General features: G+C 24.8%; 1 protein-coding gene across 3 annotated transcripts; it reads right to left on the reverse strand.

The window, feature by feature from the left end:
* Positions 1 to 585: 585 nt before the first annotated feature.
* On the reverse strand, positions 586 to 20,814 carry LOC145842277 (uncharacterized). Of its 3 annotated transcripts, none has more exons than XM_082949699.1 (19): positions 20,749 to 20,814; positions 19,180 to 19,219; positions 17,887 to 18,113; positions 17,385 to 17,540; positions 16,362 to 16,492; positions 16,107 to 16,237; positions 15,668 to 15,980; positions 13,933 to 14,212; positions 13,399 to 13,535; positions 12,700 to 12,966; positions 12,306 to 12,418; positions 9,125 to 9,212; positions 8,030 to 8,189; positions 7,790 to 7,930; positions 2,404 to 2,579; positions 2,220 to 2,341; positions 1,441 to 1,574; positions 1,146 to 1,267; positions 586 to 915 (listed from the first exon to the last, which is right to left on the reverse strand). In XM_082949699.1, exons 1-19 carry the CDS (start codon positions 20,797 to 20,799, stop codon positions 870 to 872), a joined length of 2,835 nt encoding a protein of 944 aa, XP_082805825.1. In that variant the 5' UTR covers positions 20,800 to 20,814; the 3' UTR covers positions 586 to 869. The 3 variants fall into 3 exon arrangements, with proteins under 3 accessions (XP_082805825.1, XP_082805826.1, XP_082805824.1); XM_082949700.1 differs by having other exon boundaries at positions 1,173 to 1,267; positions 13,399 to 13,547; XM_082949698.1 differs by having other exon boundaries at positions 13,399 to 13,547.
* Positions 20,815 to 21,038: the final 224 nt, after the last annotated feature.

Below are 21,038 nucleotides of genomic sequence, written 5' to 3' on the forward strand. Positions count from 1 at the left end.
GTTAAAAGATATAACTTTTTCACTAAGATTACAAAATTAATTTAATTTTTGTATAAGATTGCTTTGTATTGATACTGAAGATTTTTCCAAAAAAAATCATGTAGTATAGAAGCTTTATCAAGAATAAAAACCTGTAGTACCTTTTAAAGTTTAAATTTAAAGTCCTATAACTAAACTCCACTACAAATTCTATCATTCAAAATAAAAAATAACTATTAGTCTTTCATCTAAGTTTTACAAAATTATTTAAATAGAATTTTATTTTAATACTACATAACAGTTGTATGAAAAACTTTTAGTAAACTCAAGTTTAAACTTAATACAGACACTCTAGTTTTCTTGTCAATACTTCATCAAAATTGACCGCTTTAAAATTTAAAACTGTATAGGATCTATGTTTGCAAACACAAAGTGTGAAACGAGTTGTGAAAAAACTAAAAACGAAACACTTTTCAAAACTAAAAATATGAAAGTTTTATGCTTTTGAATCATAAGTAAATTAAAATGAAAAATAAAATAAATGATAAAACATTTTAAGTTTTTTTAACCAAAAGACACTAATCGACTTAAATGTACCTAAAAAGTATGCGTTGTGTAATTATAAAGAAGTTTATGATAACATAAAAGAATAATAATTTTTTTCATATAAGATTTGTAAAAGGATGAATTTCTGATTTAATCAGTTTTTTTTTTAACTTTTTTATTGAATTACTAGCTTGAAAACGGTTGTTAATTTTCATACTTTTATCTATAACTTAAGAAAGAGTAAAACCTAAAAAGACAAATCCCTTGTTTTCTTTGAAAAGTTTTAAAGCTTAGAAAAAAATTTAAAAGCGGGTAAAAACATTTATTTTTATTTTTGTTGAACTTTATTTTTGATCTTTTTGTTGAAACTTCACTGTTGAGCTGCTGCAACTGAAAATATTGATAAGATTTAATCTACATTTTCTTAAAATATTTTAGTACTTAACTTATTTACTTGAACATTTTTCTGGTTAAAAAGAGTTCATAAACATTAATTGAGATATGTACTATAATAAAAACGTTAGTCATTTATATAAATTTTCTTATAAAAAGTGTTTTAAATTTATAAACTTAAAGGTTAAGCTTTCTTGAAGTATTATCATATTAAGTACTAATTATACTTTAAGCTATCAGTTGTCGCAGAAAACTTGGTATCTGTGCTTGGCAAGAACAGTGGCGTGACAATTTGTGATTGCGATATTCGTCGGTGCCTCCACCGCTTATCTGATGAATCGTCACTCAACTGTTTGTTTTGAAATCAAAATATTATTTTTGTTTAAAGTTTTAACTTATTGAACAACTTAAGTCAATTAAATTCGGTTAATATTTAGTTTAACTGCTCTTATAGTTATATAATATTACTTGTCTACCATAAAAAACTAAACAATAGTAGACATAAATTATAATGAACACAACCTTTTCATCTTCTTCCGATTGTGACGTCACTATGGACGAGTCTTCCGAAGTTTCAGTTAAAATGTCGTCGTCATCTTCATCCTCATCTTCTTCTGAACTCATCACAGTTTTGTCTTGCATCCGCATCATCTCGTCTGCAAAAAGTTCCATTTTGTAAACGAAAAATTGTGTTTAAATTAAAAAATTTAAATTCAGTATTTTTGTAGAGCACAAACTAGTTTTTAAATGAAGACTTTTGTTATCTTAGCGATGTGTTTTATGAAAAAAAAAAGTTTTATTTGAATACTCATCAGTTTTATGAAAACTAAAAACTTTATTAGCAAGTTTTACTACTAGCTGATGATCTCTTTTTTGAGTGAAAAATTGTTTTGAAAGAAAAATTCAAAATATTTGAAGTTAAATTATTCTCCTTATCAATAAGCTGAAATCTTTAATTGCTATACTTAAAAATAAAAGATTTACAAAACTAAACAACTGTAAAAACCAAGCAATTTGTTTTGAAATTGTTTTGAAATTTCAAATACTGAATAAAGTTAGTAGATTTTTTAATACTTACACATATGAATTTTAAAGAAGTTTGTGCATTACTAAATGCGTATTAGTATATTTCAAAGTTAGATTTAATATCACTACTCAAAAATATTAATGGTATGATCAAATTTAACGAATTAAATAAATTATGTTGATGGTCAAAATCTTAGAAAATAAAAAAAAATATCTATTGAAAGTTTTGATACAAATTTAAAATCTAACTAAACTAAAAATATTTAACTTTTTACCTTTTTCTGAAGGATATGAAGCATTGTTTTTATTTACAAATCGAGATGACCATAGGCTGTTTGAATTTGAATTAAAACAACTGTTTTGATTCAGAGAAGAAGTTGACTTGTTGATTTTTGTTCTGTGTTTTAAATTTATAAACCACTAAAAGCGCACAGTTTTAAATAGTTAACTTAAACCAACATATTAAAAGGAATGGTTCCGAAAACGTGCTCAGGTTTTTTCTTCGAAAAATCTTTTGAACTTTTGTCATAAGTTTCATCTACGTTTGCAGCTTTATTAAAAGTTGATATTTCTACAAGTTTTACCTTCTCGCTATTTTTTGATGAGTTGGGTAGTCTCTTTATTTTTCCATTAGACTGTTTAACAATATTATTAGTCAATCATTTACATATGTTAAATCCGTACAGACAAAAATAGTTTTTTTATCGTCATATTTTCCATAAACTTTTTTTAAGGATTGTAATCTTTTATTTAATTGCTTTAATTTTTGTAAAAACCAATATATAAATAATTAAAGTCTAGTTTAGTGTTATAACTGATTTAAAAACTTAACGAAAACCTTATTTTGTGGTCACGACTATTTATTATATGACAATTCAAACTTTAATAACTCTGAAACTATTAACTATCTCTTTAAAAAAAAATTAAAAATCAAAAATATTTTAGTATTAAAAACTTATTAATTAGGCCTACATTAGCAATTTTTTGTTTTCTAAAGCTTAAAATATTTTTGAGATAAGGCTTAAACTAGTTTTTTAACTTACTAAAATACTATAAATTTTAGTAATTAATTAGTTTGTTTTTGTATTTTATTATTAGTCTTGTTATTTAAGCCTACATTAGGTTTTTTTTTCAAAAATATAAACTATATTTTGATATGTTACCCCTTAAACATTTTATACTATAGAAATTTAAATTGTCATGTATTTTAAAATGGTCCATCAAGATTTAAAATGATCCATCAAAGCAATAGTGTATTTGATCTCGTGAAGTTTGAGTTGTGACTATCTCTATACTTTTAGAAAAACCAGAATAGTGCCAACAAAAGGAGTTTGATTACAAAGTGTCTTTATTTAGTTAAATTATCCATTTTGTTTCCGTAAATAGTATTTAAGTTAAATTAGTTATTACTTTACACTAACTCTTTATTGCGCTAATTACTTTGTTAGTTTTAACTTTTTGTGTTTTTGTAAAAAAACTATTCATATTTTATATTTTGTTCTACTGTTAGGTTCTGTTAAAAAGTAGTGAAATAAGTATTAAACTATCACAGAAAAACTTAAGAGAGTGTTTTTTATTTGTTATGCATTGTCATGTATTTGTTATTTGTGTATATTTGTTGAACAATATTTTTTTTTTAGTAAATAGTAATAAAAAAATTAAGTTTAGTTTATAATAAAAGATAGATAAGTACTATCATATTTTAAGCTTATTCAACATAACTAGTCCTTTGTTATTATATTTATTTATATTAGTAAGAAGTAGCTAATTTTTTAGAGTGTTTTATCTTCAAAATTATAAAAAAATAAAATACAATCAACACTTATACTTTTTTAAAAACTTATATACAAAACTAAAGTTCAGTTATACTAAGAATTTCTGAATACATAAACTGTTAGTCTATTTTGAGGTTTGAGTTTGTATTAAAGTTATTTCTATCGAAGTTAGGTATATACAAAAACTACTTTAGTCTATTTTATAAACATTCATATCTTTAGAAAATCCATGTAATTTGAAAAACTTAATTGTTTGTATCTTTTAAAAGATTAATAAGATCTATATATGTTTTTATCAAAAACGTTTGAATAACTAAGCACAGCAAATAATTAAATGACATTTTCTGCACACTTTATTGTTATATAAATTTGTTTAATTTTAACACAAACTGCTGTTTCTGCACTTTTAATTGTGTCTCATGATAAAAAAATTAAATTATTTAAAATTAATTCCTTTATTAAAACATTAAAATTTGTTAGGATATATAAGAAAATAAGCCTTCCACTAATTTAAAACATACTACAATCCTAAACATGACTTTCTAAAAGTAATCAACAAACTATTTGAGCATTGTAAATAACTTTTGGGCACACTACTGTGAATACGCGCAAAACTTTTAAAAAGTTATGCATCTATATTTTGTCAATTTATAGTAAGTGATTTTTTAGTATAATTAAATACTTTGAAAAGAATAAAATAAAACTTTATCTTATTTTAACTTTTCTAAAATTAAAACTATTACTTTTACTTAAGATTGTACAAACATGTAAATAACTTTTTATCAAAAATTATATTAAAACAATACATATTTCTTGTTGCAAAACTAAATATCCACCAAAACTTAAAAAGATTGCTTTTACTTGTTTTGAACAGGTTTTTAGAAGTTGTGGTTTTTGTGTATACCTGATTCATTTTAAAAAGTTATAGATTTTGAAAAAAAGATAAAATGAGACTTATTGGTTTTTTTTAATCATTTTTACTTATAAATTAGGATAAAAGTTTTGCTACTATATATTAACTTGGTTGAAAAGAGAGATCAAGTCAAGACTGGCTTTGACTAAATAATCCAACAAAATGTTATATATAAGTAGATAGAACTGGATGTCTTGTTTTAAAAATTGATTTAAATTCTGTTTCAAGCACTTTAGAACTTATGTGAGTTTAAATGCAATTTATTTTTTCCTGTTTTTCAGTTCAAAAACCACTAAATTTGCTTCCCAATGGTTGTCAAAAAATAAATAAATCAAGTTACTAAAACACTTATAACTGATCATTTTGTTATATTTTTTTAATTTGGTACGTTGTCTATTGAAAATTAAGTAGATTGTTTGAAAACTTAAAGTTTTACCACTTTTTATTTTAGTATTTTTATTATTATCGTACGTAGGCTTCAAAAATTTCTAGTCTTTGAAATTTCAGGTTAAGTCTCCCAACAAACATTTTAGTTTTTTGACCCTAAATAGAACCTTAAACTTTCTTAGAAGCACCCTTTACTTTGCAAAAAAAAAAACTTTAAAAACTCAAAATATAAACTAATTAAAAAGTTCTTAAACAACCTATATTCTTATATTTTAGAAACACCATACCATAAACAAGAGCAATATTATTGTTAAGTTTATTCTTCTAAATTTTGAGGTAAAATTATGCAATCTATAGTCTTAAAATACTTGGATTAGAAAACAAACAAAACAAATTTTGAAAACAAAAAGTCTAGTTCTATCCATTTATGTATGAAACTTGGATTGTTTTTTTATTGACTAAAAAGTTAATTGTCCTCTTACAAGCCTACTGTTGATCTATAAACATTTAAAACTTTGTTGTAGACATTATTGGTTGTAGAAATTATTTTAAAAAACTTAATAAAAACAAAGATTTATATTAGTTTTTTACCTATACCTTTATAAAACCTTTAAAAAAATTAAAATAGTTTATTGTATCAATTAAAATTGATTTAAAATAACTGTTTTTATCATAAGATAAATAATATTACCCTACTGTGATTAAAACTTATTTTATTATTTGTAAATCTCAACATAACGTAAGTTTTGTTGTTTAACGTTTTTAATTTTCATTATTTGTTTTAAGCTGAATTCGCCTGATTTTTTATCGTAGTTTATATCAGTTTATTTAAAGCATATTTAAATTACTAATTATAGGTGTATTGTCTTAAATATTTTTATGTGTTGTGAAGTACATATTGAATACTTATGTACTAATATTATCTGAAACTTTAAACCGGTCTTTCTAAACTTTTAAACAACAACTGATTGAAAATTTAACGCAGGTTTTATTTCTAAATTTGCTTGATAGAACCTAGCAACTTTTCAGTATTTAGTTTATCTATCAAGAGCAGTAAAGCTAAAAAATTACATTCAAGTAGTCATACATTTAGCATTAAGCATATGATTGATACTATCAAGCTTTATCTAAAAAACAAGCAAGCCCACTAATTATGCATAACATTGTTGCAATTTACTTGCATTTTTCTAGTATAAGATAACATTTTATTCTAAAATTGCTCCTTTTTAAATTAAAGGTTAACTTTTTTAATTAAAGGGGTTAGAACGTCGAACTTGTTTCCCTAATAAACTTTAAATAAAAGAAAAAATAATAGGTTCTAATAAAAACAAGTTGTGTGTTTGCAGAATCTACAACTTCGTTTTATTTATCATTTCAAATCAAAAATGATTTAGATCTTTTTTGTCACCATTTTTAGTTTAATATTTAAAGACTTCGTTTTAGTTATTTAAATTGTATTCCGTTGTCTGATCTTATTACAAAATTGTATGTAACAAAATTTAAATAAATTTTACCACATCGAGATAGCTTGTTCAAGTTTTAACTGTCTCATATAAAAAAGTTTACTTTTTTAAGCTACAAAATCATTACAACATTGAAACGTGTTGAAACTCTTTATTTTCAGGACAAATTAAGAACACGATGAATTGAATAAAATTGTAACGATCAAACAGTAAAAAACAAAAGCAAAGCAGATATAATTTACGTCAATAATTTAACATAAAAGCAAGTTCAAGAATCTTCAAGCTAATTTTTTAACTTGACAGCAATGTTTAAACATATATTATGGTAAATATTCTTATTATGAAAACATTTAATTGTTTAAAAACAACATTAAATAGTCTACAAAACAAACATATAACTAATCTATCAATTGAAAGCTCATTTAATAAAACTTTGGTTGTTTTTGGAACGTTTTAAACAAAATAAAATGTACCATAAATAATTGCGCGAGACTTTGTTAAACTAAAAAAAAAATTTTTTAGAAATGTTATTAATAAAAATTCAAGTAATACACTTTAGTTAACCTGTGGCTTCTTTTTTTATTGTTTTATATTAAAACTAAAAATGCAAAAGTATTATGACAAAAGTGATTTTTTAATTACAACAAGGTTCACAACAAAAAAGTGAAATAAGCCATTTTGTATTTGCTGTTGAGGAGGTGGGTAATTATAAAATTTATCATAAACAGTTTTTCACTGAAGCATGCTTCAGCTGTTACACTAATATACTTTTTTATATTTACTTAAAAACCTTGTAGAAAAAGCAAGAAGTTTGGCAGTAGAACATTTTCTAACCGCTATATGGCGCAAGACTCATATAGACGGCACCAAGTCACTAAGCAGCATGCTTTGTGCTCAATATGAAGTTAAATGTTCCGCTTTTAAACAGGAACTTAGTTTTGTCAGGAAAAATAATTTTAAGTTTAAAACAGCAAAGTTGTGTTGCTTAAAAGTTTTTTTATAATATAAAAGTAATAAATTTTTTCAACTCATTACGTGTTTCACAGCAAAAAAAATTATCTATTATTATACTATGGTGGTTTGAAATGATAAATTAACAGTAAAGCAAGCTTAAAATGCAAAAAGTTTAGACATTTTGTTTTATTTAGCTAGAATGTTTAAAAGTATTTAAAACAATTCAAGTTATGGTATAAACTAATTTAAAAGTAACTTCAACGGAAATTCTATCTAGAGGAGAAAAAAAACTAGCATCACACTTGTTAGTTAAAAATCTTTAGTTTTGTTTATTGTTATGGCAACATTTAAACCTGCTGAACTGGGGAATACCCGCTGCCCGATTTTTTCAGCTTTATTTTTATCATTGGTTTACTAATGGGCTGCTGCAAGACAGAAGAATTTTTTTCAGTCGACCGAGATGAATTCGCCACGGGTATCACTCGCCTTGGTAGCTGTAATCACATATTTATATATAAATTTACCTTTAAAAATTACAGGTTTCTTCTATTTAATTTTATTCAATAAAAAAATAACTCAGCAACAGAACTTACCGAAACGTTGACGATAGCTTTGTTGTTACTGAACACGACTCCGCCTAGTGACGAGGTTGATTGTTGGAAGCGAGGCATGGCGATTGGATTGATCAGAGGTGACTTGCTGTGATTCGTTTGTTTTTGAGAGTTTAGATCTGATTTTGAAGCGTGTCCGTTTCTAAAAATAAAATAAAAACTCTTAGCTTTTTTTTTTGTACTAAAACGTTTTCAGGGTAGCACAAGTGTTTCCTAAAGTATGTATCTGTGCACATTAATGTGTATATAAATCATTTTATTATTGATTTAAAAAATGTTTTTATTGTAACTTAAACTTTTTAAGAACTTTTATACTACTTAAGGTAATCAAAATAAAACAGGGTTTTTCAAATTACATAATTTAAATACTAGTGTGCACAGAAAGTTTTAGTTTAAAGATGTTCTTTAAAAAGATTTTTTTTTGCTTTATTGAGGGACACAGAACTAGACGATCTAATAGTATTAGTAAAAAAATCTTAAATGCGGTAATTCGTGGTTAGACATTTTATTTGATTAAACTTTAATAAGTTAAATTTCTACATAAAAATTTAGAACTCATACAACTGTATTAAAACTTATAACTTGTGCGATTTGTTGATTAAAAACTTTAACTTGCTACTTTTTATCACTGCAGTTTATGTTTTTATGTACTCACTGTAACGTTTGGTAAACTAAAGTTAGTGTTTGAATAAAAGTACTGATGTTGTTTGTACTGTTTGCAACAAGGGTAATAAAACTTAAGACTTAAAAACTTTTAAAACAGTGATTTGTGGTTTGGTTCATATTTTTTTTTAACTATTAGTAGCTTAGTATAGTCTGAAAAAAAAAATTCTAAGTATTTTTGAAAAATAAAGCAAAACTTTATTTTAGAGATGTTGATAAATAACTCTTATACCTGTAAAAAATTCTTTGCTAAAAAATTTTTAAACAAACCTGATAGTTTTAAAACAAATAGTTAATATTTCTCGTCAAAATTGAATGTCTTAACTTAAGTAGTTATACTTTCTTTGAATTAAGACATTTACAATGTTAAACTTAAGTATGTTACTTTAGGTTTTTGAAATTGCTGAAACTTACTGTAGTTTTAATTTTCTTGCATACATGTTTTTCTTCAGATCACTAAGAACTCTTGTTTTTTTAATCGGGGGTTCCGAAGATGTTTCACCTGTAAAAATGACTCTTAGTTCAAAATGGACTTGTTTAAAGATTTTAATTTAAGATTTGACAGTGTTGCAATATTGTTATTTATTCGAAAATTTCTGGTAGTACTTGTAAGTGTCTCTTATACATAAATGCTTTATATTTGAATCTATAAGAACTTTTTGTTTCTAATAGCCGTTAAAAAAACATATTAATTTAGTAATTCTTTCATAAAACAATACTTTACTCAGTTTGTCACAGAGATCCTTAGTAACAAATAAATTAAACAGAAAAAAACATCTTGCTTTTAATGAAAATATTTTAATAAAATAAATTGTTGCGAACCTGTTTAAAATATTTTAAACTTTATCATTAATAAGTTGGTGATTATAGCAAATCAGCTTTTTTATTTACAAGTAAGAAGTATCTATCTGTTCTTATTAGCTACTTGTTTCACTTTTAAAATAAAATGAATATATTTAAAAAAAAACATGTTTTTATATACTTAGTTACTGAAAACTTTTAGTAAGTTTTAACAATAAACTTATTTGAGAAATATTTTTAACAACTACATTTAAACCTTTTAAAGTATAAAACTAAAATACTTTGTAATAAAAGAAAATTGTAATATAACCAAAAGTATCGTTTCTAACAGCATTTTATTTTTTTGTTATTCTTTAGTTGCAACAATATTCGTTTTATCTTACTTTTCATTCTTTTAATTTATAATAAAAAATATTGTTGTACATTTAAATACCTGTAGTCTTACAAACACTTCTTATTTTTAATGAATCATAGTTTTAAAACTATTAGTTGAAAATGTTAAATTCTCAATTAAACAAATAAAAAACATTTTTTTATTGGTAGACTTAACTTATTTTTTGGTTATCTTAGTCGAAAATTATGTAATCAAAAAAAATTGGTTAAATTAGTTATAATGATAACATTAATTTCATAATTTAAAAAAAACTTCGTTTAAGTAGATATTTATTTATATTCACATGGGTGCATGCTTTATGATAAGTTTAAAACTTGCATTACAAATTAATAACACTTAGTTAAAACTTAAGTAAAATTTAAAATCAAAGAATAATACTACACGTGTTTGTGAAACTTAGTAAAGTTTATAAAACATTTTAGAGACCAATATACAGTTTAGTTCAATCTTTTTCTAATAATAAAAATAATTACTATTTTTGTAACTAGTTTAAATACGACTTTATTTAACAATTTATCAGAAACAATAAATTGTTTCACTTCTATAGTATTGTTTTCAAAATTGTATTGTTTTTGACAATCTGTTAAATAAAATCTAATGTGTCCTCTTGCACGCACATAAGTTGAGAATTCTTTATTGTTTATTTTATAAATATATTACAACAACCAGTTTAAATAATACTGTATGTTTTATAACAACTAATTAATTCGTAATCTAAAGTAATATTAATTTATGTTTCGACTTAAACTTTATCAGCTAGGCAACGCTAAAGAGACGCTTAATATGGTAGAAGACAAAAGAGAGAAAAAATGTTTTTAAAACTTCATATGTACATTGTATAACAAACTTGATTGTTTTTACTGTGGCGCAATTTTTCAATTTGAAATTTATTTGATTTAGTCCAATGAACAATTTTATCATAATATAGTTTATATATTTTTCATCTTTTTAAATATGCAATTAGTTAAACACTTACTTACATGTATTAAACTGAATTTACTAAATTAAAAATAGAAGATTAATTTATTTAATAAAATTTTATGAATAGTCGGGACAAGTTTTATAATTCTATAAATAGTAAGAACTAATATTCAACAATAAGCAACTTGATTAATTTTAAACTATTACTTTTCATCAACTAGTTAAAATAGTTGATAAACATGTATTTAAAATTAGCAATACCTTTTAATACTTTTGAATAAAAAGTAAAAAATTACATATGTTAAAGTTAAGTACAGAATTTCACAAATCATATTATTCAGTACAATCAATAAAAATATCATAACAAAGTATGGTTTATTTATAAAAATAATTTTAGTAAAACTTACACTGACAATTTATTACAAACTAAACAATATTTTTTTTTAGTTGTACAATTTTTTTTACATTTCAAATAAAGTTAAAACATAAGCTTGTATTGTTTGTTAATATTGTGACTATAACACTTTTTTTACCAAAATAACACCTTATGACAAAAATGAGGTAAAATATTAATTATAATAAACAAATCAACAAAAAATTAACAGTACGAATGTTTAATCAAACAGTTTATTGCCAAAAAAAAACAATATAAAACTATGCGTTTAAGATTTTAACAGAATGTATTGGAAATAATTAAAACAAACTATATAAAATTGTTTAAAACTCAAAACTTTTTCACTCAAAAAACTAACAATGTTTCAAACAAAACGTAACAAGTGACGCGCTTTGCTAATTATTTCACCTTAAATCTTACACAAATAATTCACCATAAAAAAAAAGCTGACATTCCAACAGAATTGGTTAAAATTGTAAACTAGTAAGGTGTAAATCTTTATCTGTCCAGCTAACTGACTATTGTAAAAAAAACCACTGTTGTTTGAAACAAAGCTGAATGAAAATAAAATTTAAATGTAAAAAAATACAATTTTGAAAAGTGCACGTTTAAATTGTATGATTAAATTTAAACAATTAAATAATCAATTTGAAAAAGGCAAGATCAATGCAAAATAATTATAAAAACTTTCTGTGGTGTCAATTCATCTGCACTACTTTCTTTTTATTTTCTGACTGCCCTAAATTTAATATAACTTCTGTTATTGATTTGAATATTTTTCAAAATAAAACTTTTCAATAAAAATGAAATATATTGTTTAATATATGTTTGTTATCATCAATAGCTTCAAAGGGAAAAACTTTTACAAAGCTTTAAACATAAAACTATCTAAATTAATTATATTTAGAAAATATTAATACTTATAAAAATAAAACTTGCAAGAAGCTGATAGAAATTAAAGTAATAAAAATATCATTTTTTACATTAATAGAAAATACTACACAAAATTTTCAAATTATATCTCAGACAAACTTAACTTTCAGTAAATAGCTTTTTAGTTCAATAAATACAAAATTTTAACTTACCGGTTTTTTTAACGAATTTTCTAGGCATAAGTATGCTGGTAGGTAGAATGTAGGCTGGTTTAGTGTTTAGATAATTTTTGTGAACCATCATACCACTGTTTACATGTATTACCCTACAATTAGTAATTTTTTACAATTTAGTTTCAATCATAATTTTATTACAAATACATTTCTAACTTTTATCAACTATAAATAGGCTTAAATACTTAAGCTAAAATACACTGAAACTGCAAAGGTTCTTATTGTATATTTAAACTTAATAAACATTAGCGATTAACAAAAACTTATATGTTTTATACATTTAAGTTGATAAGAATAAGCAAAAACCAAATGAACAAAACTATACTTTTAACAAATAGTCATACCTGATGACTTAATATTCAAAAAAACTAGCCTGCAACTAGTTGAAGCACCATTACTATTGATGGCTTGTATTTTACAGTGAGTGGAATTAATGTTTGCTTTGTTAGAAGTTCCATTGCTACTTCCAACTGAAACAATATCCAGCTTGAAATTTTTAGAGTTGTTTGCGGGATTATTCGCGGAATTGCTCGCTATGTTGTTGAGGTTTGTTGTGTTGTTGTTCTTTTTTATTTTGTCCAAAATATTATTCAGCTTTTCCGTTTTTGCTTCATTCGTCAGTACACCGTTTTGTTGGCTCCTGCAAAAAAAAAATGACAAAATTTAAATTTTGTACTTTTAATTAAATCAACGTTTTGTATAAAAACTATTTGATATATACATATATATATATAAGATGTAACGTTAAAAGGCGTTAAATCCTGGAGATCCTGAAAAGCTAAGCTTATCGGAATATATACCACAGATGTTCTTGTGCTAAAAATTTATTTCAACTAACGGCGTTTCACTGTTAATATTTTATAGACACCGTAGATCTGTTCTTAAATTTATTTGAGAGCAGTGAAACGCCGTTAGTTGAGATACAGTTTTAGCACAAGAACATCTGTGGTATATATATATATATATATATATCATTTAAGCTTTTCATCAACTAAAAACAAAATATTTTATGAAAACAAAAAAGAAAAGGATAAGTTTAAAGTAATTTAAACAAACAAGATAAAAATTAAACCTGGGAAATTTCAACGACTCTTTGATGACGAATTGCTGTGAAGAGGGCATCTTCATATAATCAATAATTGGGTCGTAACTTCCTGGTATGGATGTCAGATCGGTTGTAGCAGCCTTATCAAGAAACACTGGGTGATTCTGTTCGTTTAACTAAAAGTTTTTTTATTGCTAGGTTACAAAGTAGCTTTAAAATTTTTGATAAGTTTTGTGAGTACAAACTGAGTTTTATTACAAAAAAATTAAAAATTGTAGATAACAAAGTATTTTCAAAATCTTTACTTTTACAATATATATTAAGTAGATGTATTTTTTAATTAAATCAAAACACCTTTCTTGAACTTAATTTATATATGAGAAATGTTGGTATTAGATATAAAAACTAAGACATAAGAAAGCCAAATAAAAACTAAAATTTAAAAATATATTTAGTAAAACTTTAACTAAATAAAAAATATCATTCAGCTTTTCAAACTATTATACTAATCATTTCTGAAAAGTTACGTTCTTTGATAAGGTTAAAATACACACAACTCACTGGTTTGCACAGTTGCGTGTGATCGCAAATATCAGATTTTCTCCTTATAACCAGGTTGTCAGTGGAATTGGGGGAGGAACCGTTTTCCTCCTTGGCGCTTTTCTCCAAAGCTTCTGCCAGCTTTATCTTGTCCGACCTCCTGGCGTCTCTCTTCGAAGCTGAGGACAATCTTTTAGTTTTGGTCAACTTTTTGTTGGAAGGTTGGGTGATAGTTGAGCTGGCTGTGATGAATGTGAACGTTGTGAGAGCTTCGCTTTTGCTTTCTTGAACCAACGGCTGTCTGCAGAACAAGATCAGTTAATATTATTGTTTAGCAATTTAAAAAATATATGATTTAGTGAAATATTCTTTTTTGTGTTCTTAGTTTGCACCTTGCGTAAAGAACCTATTGAAATTTACAATTTTATCATCTTTATCTCTAAGTTACTTTAAAATCAAACACTGCAAATTCAAATTCAAACTTGATCAAAAAACTATAAAATGTTATTAATTTGTAAACTTTTTTACCTTAGAAATAACCACATAAAAACAAGACTCATGTTTCCGAGAACAATAAGTTAACTATAACGCTTTTTTTTATATTATCTTTTATAACAACAATTATATAAAACTAGTTAATTGAAAAACGCATTATAATAAAGTGATTAGATTATATTGGAGTGTGTACTATTAATAACTGGAAGGGCTTTGGATAGAAAATGTCAAAAAATTCAACAATCAAGAATTGAAAGATTTTTATCTAAACTTAAAAACTTGGAATATAAAGTTTAGATACAAAGAATTGCTGTTCTTTTTCTTTGAAAACTGGATGTTCTATAAAAAAGCTGTAGTTTTTTTATTATGGTAAGTTAATAAGCTTTAAACTAAGAGCAGCCGCAGCTAAGAATGACAAAGTTAACTATTACTGTTACAAAAAACTATAGAATGAACAAAGCTTAACTTTTATCAATTAACAACATAACGTTACAAAACTAATATCAAAATAAGTGTATAATTATTAAAAAAATAAAAAACGTTTAGCTAGCTTGAGTCAACCTAGGTTTTTCAATTTCTTTGAAAACGAGTAAATTTACCGCAGTGGGCTAGAACTAGATCTTATTTTAAACTTGACAAAATGGTTCAAATTAGTCAACTTCTATTTGTCAAATAGATGTCAACCTTGAATTTTTATTTAGACAAGGAAATAAAAAACTTCTCTGAAATTTTAAACGTTGTAGACTTTAAAGAAGTAAATTCAGCACTTGAATTTTCAATCAAAAATAATATAAAAATAGAACGTATATTGAGAGAATTTTAGCTAAAAAACATTAATTAGTCGCATACACAAAAATAGTACTGTGTTCTAAATGACTTTTAAATTCAATGAGATTCAGTTGTTGCACACAATATTAACAATTGTATCGTCATAACTTTTTGTTTTTATTCTTTGTTGATAAAAACTTAAACTCTGCATACAATTTATTTTAAATAAGGTACTAAGTATTTAAAACTACTAAAGTTAAACAAGATTAAACTTAGTCAAAAAATATTAATTGCATATTACGAGTATTTACAATTTTATTTTTTTAAATTAAGCCAAGAGCATGCCAAGTTAATTGTTGTTTTTCTATCAAACACGTTTACTTTAAGTGAGTGGCAATATGAATAAAAGTTATTTTGTAATTTGTTAGAACAGTTTTCTAAACATTTTTTGCTGTTTTCATTACACAATTCTAGAGCAACTAAAAAAACTAACTCTGAAGTCGACTTTGCATCTTCATTGGCGGAATCCGTCGTTTCCCCACTGACGTAACTCCTTTTGCGACTTTTTTTCTGCGTGGATGTCAAGCTGGAAGTTTTCATTGGTATGGTCACTTTGACCGGGGTCAATAGGTCGTTCTCGGCACTTTCACAAACAGGATTAGACTTTTTCGGTTGGTTTGGTGGTTTGTTACTCGGTGAGTTTTTTGCATCTGTTTTTGGCAGAAGATCTTTTTGGGTACTTTTCATCGGAGTATCCTTTGAATGTGTTACGGAAATTTTCTTTTCTAAGTCGTTTTTTTCTTTCACTGCAAGTGTATGTTAACAAATAAAACACTGCTGTGATCAAAGTTAATTGCATGAAAAATTATTTTAACAATGAAAAATTATCAAATAAGATTGATCTAAAACACTACTTCTAATTTTAGACATACTTTCAGATTTTATTTTTCCGATTATGCCTTCGTAACTGTAATCCTGGACTCTATACCCGGATTCTTGGAATAAACTGAGGTTTCTGCTTCTTACTCGAGTCTGAGGCCCTCCTAATAACTCCATTTCCATTCTGAAAACATTTATAACTAACTTTACAAATTACAGTACAACTTTGATGTATGTTTCACTTAAAAAGACTTGAGGGTACTACATGTATGAGCCTAAAAGTTCTTAGCTTGATAAAAATAACTAACGATTTATCATCATCCATCAATTTTTGTTTTGCTTCAGGAATTCTGCTGTGCGTTTCTCTGCCGATTTCAATGGCGAATCTGGCTTGAGTTTCCGCCGTGTACTCTCCTTCTATCAGCTTTCCCTGCCACTCCTGTTGATTGACTTTTTATAAATCGGTTTGTTGTAACATTTGAACTACAACAGTTTAAAAGATACCAATGATATTAGCACAAAAAGTTAGAATAATTAAAAGCTTACTGCTGCAACAACTTTTTATTCATTTTAAAAAACTATAAATAGAACAAAAATCGTCTAATTAATCTTTAAAATTTGAAAATAAAAAGTCATCATTAACTAATGGAAATTGTTTCAAAAATAAAAACATAATAACTAAGTTTTGTTATTTAACAACTTTTTTACAATAACAATTAAATAACTTTTTATTAACATTGCAATTTATTATTATAAATTTTCAAATGTAAATAATTAAATTTTACACTCTAATAATAAAAAAAGCTTGAATATAAATTCAATTAGTATTTAATGAAGTAAAGGTTAGTTAAAATTGATAAATAATATAGTTAATAATTAATTTTTTTAAATGAGTTTTAATTACTAACGCATTATATAACTAAAGTAAAATAATTTCAATTTATTAACGTTGGATTTATTTAAACCTCGAATGGTTAAAAACATCTTTATAAAGTTAATAATTTTAAAAAACAAATTTATAGCAAACCATGGAAACTCAGTTGTTGCCTACCTACACAGTTGTAGTTTACTTTTTTTAACCTGCACCAAAGTACAATCATTTTTTCATTAAATTTTGTAATACATTCTAAACCTTTAGATTAAAAAAAATAAAAATAAATGGGTTATACAAACAATTAGCCATAACTAATAGTTTACTAACAAGTAGTAGCTTTCCCATAAATTACTGCATGATTTAACATGATAACATGGTCTTATTTTGTCAACTTTGCACAAATTTTAAATGTTTAAGAACCTCTGGTTTATACTACAACCTTCATAAACAAACTCACAGTGAGATTCTGCAGGAAATAGGTGTTGCTGAGAGCAGACGAGGAAGTTGTCATCTTTCCGTTTGTGGAAACTTGGTCGCATTTCGGCAGCAGTGATACAAGCCTTTCTTTGTAGTGAGCAGATATTTTGTTGAACATTGATGAATTGATAATACTCTGTTTAATTTTGTAAATAAAATCATAACAATTGATGAATGCATTCTAATTATTGTAGTTTAACTAAAAATAAACAACAATTTAATACTTTCATCTGTTTATGAAATGTACAAATGTACGCCTCAATAAATAATATTTTGTATTTCTATACAAATTAAGAAAACTAGCTAAACTGTAAAATGTCTTAAAATTATCAGTTTAAAATGGTATTTAATGAAAAAGTAGATTTATAACTCGAAAATAACAATTTTACTAAAAAAAACTTCCTTCCATTAATTTGACTCAAGTACATTATAGACAATTGTGTGCTTGTAAGCTATTATTTCTCTTGCAAACTATTTTTTACCTTCAAATCAACTTCACACAGCAAGCTGTTTGGGGAGCACATGTCGAATTTTTCCTGCTTCTTCGACGCGTTGGCATCTTGCTGGTCTTTCGAATGCTTCCTCGGCCTCCCCCTACCTGCCTTGCCATTACCTGGCGTCTTTGGGGTCGCCGGCGACTTGCTCAACCCTGCAAAATCACCTGGGGACTTTCCGTTGGTTGATTTGCGCTTCTGTAGCGTTACGCTTCCTGCAACATGTTGATTGTGATCAGATGAGATTTATTTGTTAAAAAGTAAACTTAAGATAAAATTCACAAAATAAAATTAAGTATTAAAATAGATTAGACCTGAGTTGTTAAATTTGTTTTGTAAGTTTCTTCCAGGTTTTAAAAAATCAAGTTTCCAGGTTATTGGTCCACTTAAGTATAAAAATATAATTAAACTTAAGTTATAGAAACTGTCATAAATAGTATAACTTCATTAAAAAGATACTGTAAAGCTACTTTTTATATGTTTTTTTATTAAAAAAAAATATGATACCAAACATTTTTTTATCTTTATGGATTCTTTGTATCTAATTGAATTTTTTTTTACTTTGCATTTTAAAGTGTTTAAAATTTCAGGTTTTTAAGAGTTTTTGTTTAAAGTTTCACATTTTAATCAAATTACAGGTTTATCCAGGTTTTTCGTTTAACTAGATTGTCAAATTCCAGGTTTTTCAAGGATCAAGGTATTTTGGCCACCCTGATTAGACACAATATATTATTTTTTCAATTGATCATTAATTGGTGAGTTTAAAATGTCTTTAAATAAAGGAACTGAAGTTTTTTGTCTATAAAAATAATAAAACATATAATTTTGTCAAATTTCTCAAATTACATAAATTATAAATACCCAATAAAGAACATGTTAACAAATTTTTTTTAGAAATTCATTTAAAATAGAAAAAAAAAATTATCCAAAAAAATGTTTTGTTTTTGCTTTTCATGTTTATAAACAGTTTACAAACATAGATAGATCTTTAGTAAATACCAAAACTTTTATTTGACAAAAAATAATAAAAGATAATTTTTAATAAGCTTTTAACAAAGTTTGAAAATTAATAAAAATACACAAACAAGTTATAACTAATAACTTTTTGTCACATCTCTACACTTAAATGTAATTTATAACTAAAATCTGTACCAGTTGTGTGAATTTAACTGATTTAGTTTAAATCATTAAAAAGTAAATACAATCAAGTAATGTTACAGAAACATTATATTTTATGATCATTAAAAGATTAATTCTAGCAAAGTTTGAAATTTAACTAACCAGCTATACTACCCTTCTTTGTTATCGTGTCGAGCCCAATCTGTTAAAAATTTAAAATATATATTTTCTATAATTTTTGTTTAATTAATATAAAATGTATATTTTTACAGACATATTTTTTACAAAAAAGAATAAAACTAAGTTTTTTGTTTAAGAAAAACTAAATTTTAGAAAATTTAATAATAAATAGCTACTAATAAACTTAAGTAGCTGTCAAATTTGCACGAGCGTACAAAATTGCACGAGTGCACAAAGATACTTTTGCACGAGGGGATAAATTTACACAAAGATACTTTAAATAGTATTATATACTTGAAAAATAATAAAAAATATGTATGTTGGTATCTACAAGCCATTCTTTTTGAAAAATATTAAATATTTCTTAAAATATTTAAATAATAAAAATAAGCTTCCTTTAAAACTTATTTCAGACATATCGAAAAAATATTTAGTAGTTTACAAAAAGAAAAAATGGCTTGTAGATACAAATAAAACCAACATACTTTTTTTTCAAATATATACTACTTTTTAAGTTGAGGCCCTCTAACTTTTTTTAGAACTTGAATTTTCCGAATTTAAACTGTTGTGCACCCTAAAATAATTGTTTTCTGGTCTAATATTTTACATTAATAACTAGCTACATATTGCTTTTTATTGTTTTTTAAATTCAAAAAAAAATAAAGTATGAGTAAGGTTTCTGAGATTTTATAGGTTTCTTATGAAAGGTAAAACCAATCTATTTCACTAAAAATCTATCTTTTCCTACAAGTTTTGAGCAATCATTTTCAAACCTTCTCAGTCTAATTTTTATAATAATTAAAACCACCTTCAGGAAGAACTTTTATTTTTTTTTGAGAAATAACCAAAAAAAATATTCATTTGTTTGATCATAGTTTTTATTTTTTAAATGAAAAGTTTTTTCCTCTATATTGCAAGCAAAGTTTCATAAAATGTTTTAAAATTCTTAGAAAATTTATCATGAAAAATTGTGGTCCGTAAGTTTATATTGAAAGCATAAAACTGACTTATAGTTCATACTTCGACGTTTTAATTTTAAAAAAATGTTAACTTTAGTATAAAAAAATGTAAAAAATGTTGAACCCCCCCCCCCCCAACCGCTTTAAGCAAATAACTAAACTACTATTATAATTTTTGATATTATGATACACTTTGCTTATAAATCTTTTATCAATTATACATAAATTAAAATATGTTTACTATGTGTTGTGTTGTTACTTTATAATTTGTACTAAAAAATTAAATGGCTGTTAACTTCTATATAATAAGTAGGCATTTAAGTATAGTAGTAAATTTTGATATTTCAAAATATAAACATGTAACTTTAATTAATCTGAATAAAAAATTATCAGGCTAATAGCATGTAAAATACAATAAAAAGGTCATTTGTACTTGATTTTTTTTAAAGTTCTTATATAAATGATAACAAACTTCTATGAAAGTTTTGAAAATAAAAATATTCACTTAAAAGCAGTTGTACTTATAAAAATTTTTGCAATATAAAAAATACAAATCTTCTTGCAACTTGTGAAATTTTTTGAGTAGACAAACCTTTGAAGTGGATGCTGTGGTGGTCGAATTAAGTGACTTCTGTTTGATCATAATTCTTATAAAAATTTATCTAAAAAATTCAATTCATAATAAAAATTAATAAAAAGAACTAAGTATAAAAAAGCAAAAAATATCATAAACCAAACATAATGTACATAATTTTCAAACCAGATTAAGGGCTTTAATTATATTTTTAAAAGTGTATTTAAACATTTTAAAAATAATGAAGTTACAAACAATCATTTAACAATGTACAAGTATAAAAGCCAAAAAAAATTAAGTATAAATAA

The sequence above is a fragment of the Thalia democratica genome, chromosome 8 (assembly GCF_965202585.1).
Source record: "Thalia democratica chromosome 8, ktThaDemo2.hap1.1, whole genome shotgun sequence".
Taxonomy (NCBI): Eukaryota; Metazoa; Chordata; class Thaliacea; order Salpida; family Salpidae; genus Thalia; species Thalia democratica.

What these genes read in the sequence shown, in the direction of transcription:
- LOC145842277 (XM_082949698.1), bottom strand. Translation starts at nt 20,799, where the DNA reads ATGATCAAACAGAAGTCACTTAATTCGACCACCACAGCATCCACTTCA. An exon ending in GATGCAAAGTCGACTTCAGA is followed by an intron (nt 14,213 to 15,667) that starts GTTAGTTTTTTT and finishes CTTGTTCTGCAG; the next exon opens with ACAGCCGTTGGTTCAAGAAA. An exon ending in AATCGGAAGAAGATGAAAAG is followed by an intron (nt 1,268 to 1,440) that starts GTTGTGTTCATT and finishes CAAAACAAACAG; the next exon opens with TTGAGTGACGATTCATCAGA.